The 11,597-nt window shown below is 41.8% G+C and overlaps 1 protein-coding gene across 1 annotated transcript; it reads right to left on the minus strand.

Moving 5' to 3' along the window:
* Positions 1-1,993: 1,993 nt before the first annotated feature.
* Positions 1,994-6,874, minus strand: LOC118834465 (cathepsin L1-like). The gene is made up of 7 exons (XM_036741914.1): positions 6,749-6,874; positions 6,287-6,409; positions 6,035-6,190; positions 5,597-5,821; positions 3,068-3,233; positions 2,852-2,963; positions 1,994-2,093 (listed from the first exon to the last, which is right to left on the minus strand). Exons 1-7 carry the CDS (start codon positions 6,872-6,874, stop codon positions 1,994-1,996), a joined length of 1,008 nt encoding a protein of 335 aa, XP_036597809.1.
* Between the last annotated feature and the right edge of the window lie 4,723 nt (positions 6,875-11,597).

The following is an 11,597-nucleotide window of genomic DNA, read 5'->3' on the forward strand; positions in this document are numbered from 1 at the left end:
CTCTAGCATTTATGATTTTCCTGTTTTGTCATGTTAACTAATCTGACAGGTGAGATGTGGTACCTACGAGTTGTTCTGATTTGCATTTCTTTAATCAATAGGGATTTAGAGCATTTTTTCATATGACTACAGATATCTTTAATTTTTTCCTCTGAAAACTGCCTGTTCATATTCTTTGACCATTTCTCAATTGGGGAATGACTTGTATTCTCATAAATTTGACTCAGTTCTCTGTATATTTTAGAAATGAGGCCTTTGTCAGAGACAATGGTTGTAAAAATTCTTTCCCGATTTCCTGCTTCCCTCCTAATCTTGGTTGCATTGGCTTTGTTTGGATAAAAACTTTTCAATTTAGTGTAATTAGAATTATCCATTTTGCATTTCATAATGCTCTCTATCTGTTGTTTGATCATAAATTCTTCCCTTCTCCATAAATCTCACAGGTAAACTACTCCTTGTTCTCCCAGATTGCTTATAATATCAGCTTTTATATCTACATCATGAACCCACTTTTGACTTTATTTTGGTATATGGTGTGAGATATTGGTCTATGCCCAGTTTCTGCCATACTATTTCCCAGTTTTCCCAGCAGTTTTTGTCAAATAGTGAGTTTTTATCCCAGAAACTGCAGTCTTTGGGTTTATCAAACAGTAGATTACTATAGTCATTGACTGCTGTGTCTTGTGTACCTAACCTATTCCACTGATCAACCACTCTATTTCTTGCCCAGTACAGAGTAGTTTTAATGACTGTTGCTTTATAATACAGTTTAAGATCTGGTATGGCTAGGGCACATTCACTAGCATTTCTTTTCATTAATTCCCTTGACATTCTGGACTTTTGTTCTTGCAGAGGAATTTGGTTATTATTTTTTCTGGCTCTGTAAAATAATTTTTGGTAGTTTAAGCCATATGGCATTAAACAAGCAAATTAATATAGGTAAAATTGTCATTTTTATTATATTAGCTCAGCCTAACCACAAGCAACTAATGATTTTCTATTTATTAGATCTGACTTTATTGGTGTGAAAAGAGTTTTGTAATTGTGTTCATGTAGTTCCTGGATTTGTTTTGGCAGGCAGACTCCCAAATATTTTACGGTGTCTACAGTAATTTTAAATGGAATTTCTCTTTCTATGTCTTGCTGTTGGGCTGTAAGGAACTTTTTAAAAGAACTTTGGCAACCTTTGAAAGTACTACATAAATATTAAAAATGTGGCCCTCTATGATTCATTCCAACTCCTAAAAAAAATTGTCATTTTACTCAAAGGACTCAAGTTGGTAATAGAAAAGATGCAAAAAAAATCATGTTTCATGGCATCTATCATTATAACATTATGGTTAGGTTATCTTGAAAAACTCTTTGTACTTAAAGATGGCTCATGTTAGCTCTATGTCATTTTAGGCCTATACATCTATTCCTATATTTAGAGCAGAAACAGCTTTGAGAGTCAGAGAACAAACCTGTACACTGATTACCAATGGCTCCTGAAAATTGGCATATAATTTCTGATGTTTTGCTTTTCGGGGACTGAAGTAATGTCAAAGCCACACCAATGTATTGATTTGTACTTCAAGCAGTGTGTTGTAATGAAGTAGGGTACAAAATGATGGATTCAATCCCAGAAACCATCTGTAGCCACTGACTGATTCCTGTCCTAGGACCAAAAACTAGAAACTTAACTTTCTCCTCCCCTGCTACAAAATTTAATACATGGAAGGAAATCAGGTCTCCCAAAGCTCATATATAGAGAATTAAGGTTTATTTTAAAAGGTAAAGCTTTATATATACAATTTCAAAATGAAAAATTATAAGTTTTGGAATTAAGCAATATTGCAACATATCTATAACAAAGTAGTGTTTACATTTCAAAAGGAAAAAATGTCAGAAGAAATTCAAATTACAACTTGGATCCTGGATGAGTCAAGTGTTTGATACCGAACAATACAGGTCAGGTACAATCTGTCCGTGAAGTGGGCCTCCTTCAGTCACATCATACTTCCGGATAGATGGCTGCTGTCGCTATTCCACAGTTGTTATTCTGGTCTCTAGCCATGAAAATGTACCCATTGTCACCCCAATCTTCACCCCAGCTGAAAAGAAAGTTAAGTATTAAGTTTCAGAGCACCATTCAATAACGCATTTTTACTTTAAGGGAGCAAACCATCTTGATACATAATGCGATTGAATTCAGAAAATGAGTTGGATCTTTCAGAAAGCAATGAAAATAATTGCTGGTGACAACTTTGTTGTGTGTAGTTGATTAGTTGTGGCCAACTCTTCCTGGGCCCATTTTTAGGTTTTCTTGGATGGGTTTGCTATTTCCTTCTCTGGGTCATTTCCCAGATGAGGAAACTGAGGTAAAAAGGGTTAACCGACTTGGCCAGAGTCACACAGCTAGGAAGTGTCTGAGGTCCTATTTGAACACAGGACTTCCTGACTCTATGGCCAGAGCTCTCTATCTCTGGGGCCACCTAGCTGCCCTGTTCCTGACAATCACTCACTCAACCATAAGCCCTTTCAGGTTTTCCAAGGGAACTGCTTTTCCCATAGCACTTTGTGAGTCAGCCTGACAATAACTGTATTAGAACAGTCCGACAAACTAGGCAACAGGAAATCTTTTGTACTATCAAGTCATCAGTGGTCATGGAAACTAGGAGGAACCACTGGGGAACTCTCAATCCACTCTGCACCCTAAAACCAGGACCCCATCCACCCATGAACATCCCTTCTCCATTTCACAGGATCCCAGGAACTCCACCCTTCTTCTTCCTCCTCTCTCCTCAACATGAAAAAACCAGAAAGTGGCAACAAGCAGGTCAGTGACATTTCAGGCAAGACGTTGGTTTACCTGTTCTTGACAATCCAGTATTTCTTTCCACTTTCTGTATCGACGCCATAGCCCACAGCCAGCATGCCATGATCTAGCTCTTCACTACTGCAATCTGGTTCATAATAAATACCTAGGATATTCAAGTGAAATAAGAACTTAAGAGATACTAACTAGGGAATGACAATAATATGGTTAAGAGCATTGTTACAGAAATGATGAAGGACAAATTCTTACCAGAGTCATAGAACATGAAGGATATATGTGATGCATCGATAGCAACAGAGATGGGCCCCACAGTTGCCACAGCATCTGTCAGAGCACTTTCCTGTCCAGATGGGATGACCACATATCCAGTGACACTAGCAACGGAGTATTTTGGCTGATACAGACACTTGTCATCCTTTTAAAATGAAACAGAAAAAAGGTTTGGTTTTCTATTATCAATGGCATTGCCCGGATGAATTTGAAATTGATGGCCACAGAATTAATAAATCTATGGACACACCGTATACCAAAAGAAAGTCGAACTGGGTTCAGGATTTAGGAATAAAGGCTGATACTATAAGCAGTTTGGGAGAGCAAGGAATAGTTTACCTGTCAGATTTATGGGAAAGGGAAGAATTCATGACCCAACAAGAGAGAGAGAGCATTACAAAATGCAAAATGAATAATTTTGCTTATGTTAAATTGAAAAGTTTTCATATAAACAAAGCTAATGCAATAGAGATTAGGAGGGAAACAGAAGATTGGGAGAAAATCTTTACAACAAGTGTCTCTGATAAAGCCCTGGTCTCTAAAATATACTGGGAACTGAGCCAAATTTATAGGAATACAAGTCATTCCCCAATGAGAAATTGTCAAAATATATGAACAGGCAGTTTTGAGAGGAAGAAATTAAAGTTATCTATAGGCATATGCAAAAATGCTCGAAATCACTAATGATTAATGAAATGCAAATCAAAACAACTCTTACGTACCATATCTCTCCTGTCAGATGGGCTAACATGACAAAACAGGAAAATGATAAATGCTGGTGAGGATGTGGGAAATTTGGAACATTGTTCCACTGTGGGTGGAATTGTGAACAGATTCAGCCATTCTGGAGAGCAGTTTGGAACTATGCCAAAAGGGCTGTAAAAATTTGCCTACCCTTTGACCCAGCAATACCACTTCTAGGGCTGTATCCCAAAAAGATCACACAAGTGGGAAAGGAACCCTTATGCACAAAAAAATTTAAACCAGCTCTTTGTGGCAGCACAGAATTGGAAATCAAGGGGATGCCCATCAATTGGGGAGTGGCTAAACAAGTTGTGGTATTTGAATGTAATGGAATGCTATTGTGCTATAAGAAATGGGGAAGATACAGACTTCATGATAACCAGGAAAGACCTACATCATATGGTGCTGAGTGAGAGAAGCAGAACCAGGAGAATATTGTACACAACCACAGATATATGGATTCTGTGATGACTCACTTTGATAGACTTGGCTCCTCTCAGCAATATAAGGTTCAAAGACAGCTCAAAAGCAGTCATAATGGAGAGAGCTGTCTACATTCAGAGAAAGAATTATGGGGTCTGAATGCAGATTGAGGCAAACTATTTGCTCTTTTTTTCTCTTCTTTTTTGGTTTTGTTTCTTTCTCATTATTCATTCCATTGGTCATAATTCTTCTTTACAACTTGGCTATTGTGTAAATATGTTTAATGTAAAGGTATATGTAGAACATATATTGGATTCCATACTGTCTTGGGAGGGAGGTGAGAGGGGAGGAAAGGGAAAAAAATTTGGAACTCAAAAAGATGTGGAACTGAGTGCTGTAAACTAAAAATAAAAAAATCTCAAATGAATAAGTAAATAACTAAATCACAGCTCAAGAAGAGAGCTGGATGTGGTTGGGTAAAGGAGTATTTGAAAGTCACATTGAAAGAAGGCAGCACAGTGTAAGCCAGAGGCCTGGTAACTTTCTTACACATCACTCCTTAGTCAATATGCATCCCCCATGGATTCTAATGTATGGTTCAATGGACCCCATTTCTACTTGGGTTTGACACCACGGGCATAAAACAACCAATTCGTTAACAACTCCAAGAGCCTACTACTAGCCCAATGAGACCAAGGTTCGAATCTAGCTCTCCACTGATAAGCTTTGTGTTCATGAGACTGAAGTGGAGAGGTTATCAGAAAAATCAGGATATCGTTCCCCCAGATGGGGCTGTTTGAGGGAGGATCAAGTGAGATTAGGGGAATGACATGCTTTGTAAACCTTCAGGATGATCTAAATGTCAGCAGCCATTATGCAGTATTGGATTTGATTGTCATTTAATTCCCTGCTCCTAAGAAGGCACCTGTGGGAGGTAGGGGTCAGGGAGGCATCAGGGTAGGGCACAAAGGCCAGAATGGATTTAGGGTCAAGGAACCTGGGTTCCATTCCAGACCTTGCCCCTTATTACTATGTTTGTGATCTTGAACAAGTCATTGTAAAATGAAGATGTCTGACAAAATGATCTGTAAAACATCTAAGAAAACACTGTCTACATACTTCCTAAGACCTCCTCTCAGTGTGTGATTGTACACATAGTGAAGGTAACTCATTTTAGGTGTTAATGTATTTTGGATTCAGCTTTAGATTTTGTTTAGTTAGGGATGAGGGGTTTGAAGTCTTCAGTCTTTGCAGGATCCTCAATGCCTATCCCCCAGACTGAGACTCTCCTTTCAAATACAGCTAAACCAAGATGACATGGAATCCAATAACTATATTTACCTTTCCTTCATAGGGATAGGATTCCTCTGTATCAATGCCTCCATTTTCCTTCACATAGTCAAAGGCAAGATCCATAAAACCACCATTACAGCCTGCATTTCCCTCATCCCTAGAGCAGTCAACCAAGTTCTGTTCACTAAGTGAAACAAGTTTGCCTGTCTTTCGGAACCACTGGCCTTCCAGGGAACCAGTTGCACTAAATGCCCAGCAAGAAGCACATCTACCCTGGAAAAGTCAAAAGGAAGCTGGTTAGTTTACAGGATAATCTTAGTCATCTTTATAAGACAGATCTAAACAGTTTTAAATATGGAAGGGAACTCAGTCACAGTTCTGAGATGAAGTCCCATTATTTTTATAATCATAAGCTTTTATAACTCATAAGCTTCACTGAGTTTTATCTGAGTTATCTATGAATCAAGCTTATACAACTTTTTGTACCTGATTCTTAACAGGAGTTACATAGCCTTTACCTCTCCAGTCTACAGATTCAGGGATCTGTTCAAAGAGAGGTTCATGAAACAGAGTTCCTTTGGTCTTCCCTTGAAATCTCTTTTGTGTAAAGCCATTCATCACTTGTCTGAATTCCTCATTGGTCTAAAATGAAGAGAAAGGGGGTTTATATTAAGTATACTGGCAGCAGAAGATAACTGACTACACAGTATCAACATCAGATTGTTACAACACACCCACCATATCTCCAAACTTGTTCATTTCCAGCCGGAAACTACGATTGCCAGCACTGTACTCCAGATTGTGCATTTCAATCATTCTCAAATTCTTCTCCCATGTTGCTCTCCTCCAATTATGTTCCTTCTCGAAGCAAGTACAAAAATGCAAGGTTCAATAAGCTTCTGCTTATATTATTACACATTCAAGTGAAACTATCCTCAGATGAAATCCACTGTCAATAATTTGGCTAGAGCCCAGTTGGAATGGTGACCACATCCAAATATTGCCACCCCAGAAGGGTTCCCAAGCTCTGATGCTGCAGACATCCCTACCCTCTGAACTTTTGGGGGAAAAGCAGCAATCTTGAGCAAATGAAGTTCTTGTCTGGATAACCGCTGGCTTTTGGGGAAAGGCCAGTTCATTAGTCCACCTTGGACATGCTGTGCTCCAACATAGTTGGGGGAAAAGTAGTTTAAAGTTTACCCCTCCATAGGTCCTTCTGTGCTGTAACTTCCATTGTTCCCATTTAGCATCCAAAGTTGGGTCCAGGTGTGGAGCAGCAGCTGCTATCCCTACACACAGGGAAGCTAAAGACAGGTAGAAATTCATGTTTCAAACCTTAAGGGGAAAAAAGGAAGAAAGAGACAGAAAACGTGTATGATCAAAAATCAAGCCAGACCAAAAATCCAAGCTCTTGTTTCTTTGTGAAATAAACACAAGCTTCCCAGTGGAAAAACCTAATTCATTTCACCAAATATTCACACATTATCTAGTAATGTGCTAAGCATTGTGTGAGGGGTGGGGTGGAGTGAGGGCAAATACAAGAGGTGTAATGCTGATCCAAAGATTTTCAGGGAGTTTAGACTTAGGTGCCACATGGGAGAGAGTGCTGGACCTAGGGTCAGGAAGAGCTGAGCTCAAATCCTGCCTCAGACACTTAGGATTTGTGGGGTTGTAGGCAAATCAGTTAACCCCTCAGCCTCAGTTTCTTTATGTGTAAAATGGGGATAATAGCAGCACCTACCTCAAAGAGTTGTTTTAAGGATAAAATGAGATCTTTGTAAACCACTTTGTAAACCTTAGAGCACTAGCTATTTTCATTTATTTATTTGTTTATTATTTATTTATTATTGTTAACCACTCAGAAGCTGAGGTGCCACATTCCAGTTCCTGCCTGTCAACCTACAAGGCTTGTCTCTAATCCAATTACACTAATAATCTCCTGCTCAGCCTTCTCTCTCATGTTCCCAACCTCCCCCAACTAAAGGCAGCTGTGATGAAACTACTACCAAGCAGCAGCCATTGGGAAAATGGGGGAAGGGAGGGGGTTGTGGCTGGAGCAGAGACAGTAAAAGACTGTCTCTCTTCCTGTGAGTCCCACAGGATGAGATAAGAGGGTATGGGATATGCAGGTTTTATTACATTATCTTTCTCCTCCAACCCATGACAGCTATCATTGTCAAGGATACCACTGTCCTTCCAAAGTTCTCAACCTCAGTCTTACCTTCAGCTATTCCAAACTCCACCTACCCAATCAGGTGCCAAAACATCTCTCTCATTTGTCTAGTCCAGCCCTGGTTCAAGCCCTAACTATGTTTCCAATGGACTTTTTCAATAGCCTTCTAACTGATCTCCCTGCTCCAAGTCTTCCTCTACTTCATCCTATCCTCACATAGCAGCCCAAATCATTCTAAAGTGACCATTTTGCTCCCATCCTCTCCAGCACACTCAAGTGTTTCTAGCGCCACTAGGATCATATTATTTCACTTTATCTGGTACTTTGAAAAGCTTCTATTTCTGTTTATTAGCACAGTAGCACATGGATAATTTATAGAAATAAATGTACATATATATAAGGCAAGTGCTCACAAATATTTTGTCCTCATGTGGAGGGAGGGGGAGTATCCTAGTAAAAGTCTGCAGATTCCTGCTTTACTGAGGACAGGGACTGTCTTTTGACTCTTTATAACCCCAGTGCTTAGCACAAAGCTCGGCACAGAACAGTACTAAATGATTGGTTTTCTTAAAGGCAGTATAACATTTCTAAGCCCCTCCCTAAAACTAATCACCAAATGTCCCTTCTTTAGAACTCAAAACAACTCTATTTCTCAGGAGCATGACCAAGCAACATACTAGCCTAGTATAGGGCTACATTTGACATCAAGGTGACTGAGTTCAATCCTGACCTCTGCCACTTACTACCATATGGGCATATATGGGCATGTCACTTCACCTCAGTGCCTCAGTTTCCCTAAGGCTTTACAGTCAGCTGCTGATGGAGGGAGTGGGACAGGAGGAAAGCCTTTTCTGCCTTTTCTGCAGTCGAGTGAGATAGTCACCAGACTTTCAGATCCTCTCAGCCTTAGACCTAAAGGCCCTGGAAGCCAAAATCCATCTTTTACAAATACAAGAATACGAAAGCAGGTCACACAGACTCTGGGCAAGTAAACCTCCTAGATCCAAAAAGAACTTCTTGCCTGTGTCTCTCCTAACAAGCTCCTCCTCTCCAAACTGGGCAAGGAGGGCCGATGAAAGTCCCAATGTGAGCCAGGATGCCCAGCAACACCAGACAGACAGAAGGGACTTGGCTGCAGGCCAGGAGACCCCCCTCCTTGCACTATGCCCATCCCCCAGCTGTGGGGCACCCGGTGTGGGGTGTTTGCAGGTCATTGTAAGGGCCCTTTCAAGTGGGCTGGGGGAAGCTCTTTTCCTTCTGCTCTGGAGGACGAAAGCAAGTACTTTTATGATTCCCCAGCCCCCCACCTCCACCCCAGGGATGTCTGCAGAGTTTGCAACCAGAGGAAATCCAGAACTGCTCCAGGTCATTGGGGAAGAAGAAACTCAGGAAAGTGAGGGAGAATAGACCTGGGTCAAGTCTGGGAGGGAAGTCACAGTTCATCCCAGGGCTGGGCACTCTTCATCCTCAAATCCATCCAAAAGGTGACCCTCCTCAACGCCCCCTCCTTCTCATCATCTCCTCTCCCACTTAGCGCAGGCCAAAAACACACCCCAGCCTCCACAAGTAGTGGACTCAGGTCCCTGTGCTTTCATAGTAGTAGTGATTATCAAAATAAAGGCAAGCATTCCTTTAACACTTTAAGGGTTGCAGAGGACTTTACAGATGCTCCCCCATTTGAGCTTTCTAACAACCTTCTTGGAGAGTAGATGCTTTTAATTTGTCCTCGTTTCACCGAGATTTCACATTGCACTAAAGTTAACTGCCCCCCATCCTCTGTTGAGGCAAAACCCACAACCCCCGCCCCTCCCAAGTCAAGCTCTGCTCACACAGCCACAGATATCTGCCCGAAGCAACAGAAACAAGAAACTCTTCCTCAATCATCCCTCTTCCCAAGTCCAGGATCTGTCTTTTTTTTCTCCTCCCACTCCAGGGAGTCCCCGGGAGTCTAAGGAGTTTGCCCCCTTCCGAGCCCCTCCCTCGGACCTGGGAGCTGCGGCTCACCCAGCCCTCACCTGCCCCGGGATCTGTGGAGAGCCGGACCTGTAAGGAAACTTGAAGGTCCTGCAGGGAGATTGCTTAGTCAAGAGTCTGGTGGCTCCTCTTTTATGCCAACGTCCCAGGCTAAGTCTGCCGGGTCCCACCTCCCATCCTAACCACTGGCTGTTCTAGGATGAAGGGGTGGGGCCACTGGTGGGTCAGAGACTCCCTGGGGCATGATGCTTCTATCACAACTTGTAAGGTTTTGCTGTTGCCTTAGGGATGGTGACCCAACAGGGTTGGGGGAAGGCTTTGGTGATCCTGTAGGCTGCTTTATCTTACTTTGCTTATACAAAGCTGAAAAGGGTCAGGGCTTCTGGTTAGAATTGGGAAGTGGGTGGGAGTGAGGAAGGAATAACCTTGTTACCATGTAGGACTGAGACCAGTAGCTTGGCCAAGGTGACCTGGATAAACCACTTGTATATTCAATAATTCACTGATTTCAACATTTAGAGAATAATCGCAGAGTTAGAGCTAGAAGGGATTTTCTAGCCCTGCATTTTATGTATAAAGAAACTCAGGCTCAGGGTCTAAGGGACTTGTCCAAGGTCAAACAGTAAATGGCAGCACTATGATTCAAACCCCGGCCCTCTCACTCTAAATACTGAGATTTTCTGCGTGAAGACTCTAATCCAGGAGATTTATAAGACAGGGTTCTGAGTCCCCAGGGAACCTAACTGTGGAGGGGGATGATAGCTACGCGCAGACAAATATAACATGCTCTAATTAATGAGAGGTGCACCATACTAGTGTTAACAAATTGACCACTTTGTGAAGTAGGGGTTTGGGTGTCAGGTTGGATCAGAGGCAGGCATCCTTGTAGAGATGGCATGGAATTGAACCCAGTGGGATAGAAGGGGTTTCAATTGGCCATGTGGTGGAGACAGCATTCTAGGCAGAAGAAAAGGTGGGAAAGCCACCTTTTTGTACTGGTAGCTGTCTTCTCCAGTAGATCTCTCTTCTCTCACTAATCTTCAGTTGCTCCCAGTCTGTTGGCTGCTTCCCCTAGTGCCCACAAAGTGCCTGTGTCTCCCTTATCCTCCAAACACCTACACATGATTCCTGCCAGATTCTATATCTCTCCTCCCTTTTGTGGCCAAACTCCTTGAGAATGTCATCTACGGTTGGCACATATATTTGCTTTCCTCTCAATCAGTTCTTAACTCTCAGTAGCCTGGCATTGGACCTCATCATCCAACTCTAACTGTTCTCTCCAAAGTTGCCAGTGATTTCTTAATCTTGCCACATCTAACAGTCTTTTCTCAATCATTATCCTTCCTGACCTCTCTATGTAGCCTTTGACACTGTCAGTCTCCCCCTTCTCCTGGATACTTTCCAGGTTTTCATGGCACACTGCTCTCTTTTGGTTCTCCTCACTCTCACACTGCTCCTTGTCAGTCTCCTTTGCCTGATCTTCCTACACTCATTGCCTTGTAAGGGTCCCCCAAGACTCTGTACTAACTCCTCTTTTTCCCTCTTTACTGTTTCATTTGGTGATGACATCAGCTCCCATGCTTTCAGTTATTATCTCTCTGTAGGTGATCTCAGATCACCTTGTCCAGCCCCAACCTCTCTTTGCATTCAGTCTTGCATCCCCAACTGCCTTGTAGACATTTTGAACTGGATTCCTTAGACATATTAATTTCAACATGTCCCAAACTAAACTCATTACCTTTCTCCCTAAATCCTCCCCTCTTCCTAACTTGTATATTACTATCAAGGGTTCCATCCTCCCATTTGCCCAAGCTTAAAACCCAGGTGTCATCCTCTACTCCTTACTCTCACCTCCCATAGCCAATGAGTTGTTAAGTCCTATCAGTTCTGCCTTCATAACAT

The sequence above is a fragment of the Trichosurus vulpecula genome, chromosome 1 (assembly GCF_011100635.1).
Source record: "Trichosurus vulpecula isolate mTriVul1 chromosome 1, mTriVul1.pri, whole genome shotgun sequence".
In the NCBI taxonomy this organism is placed as follows: domain Eukaryota; kingdom Metazoa; phylum Chordata; class Mammalia; order Diprotodontia; family Phalangeridae; genus Trichosurus; species Trichosurus vulpecula.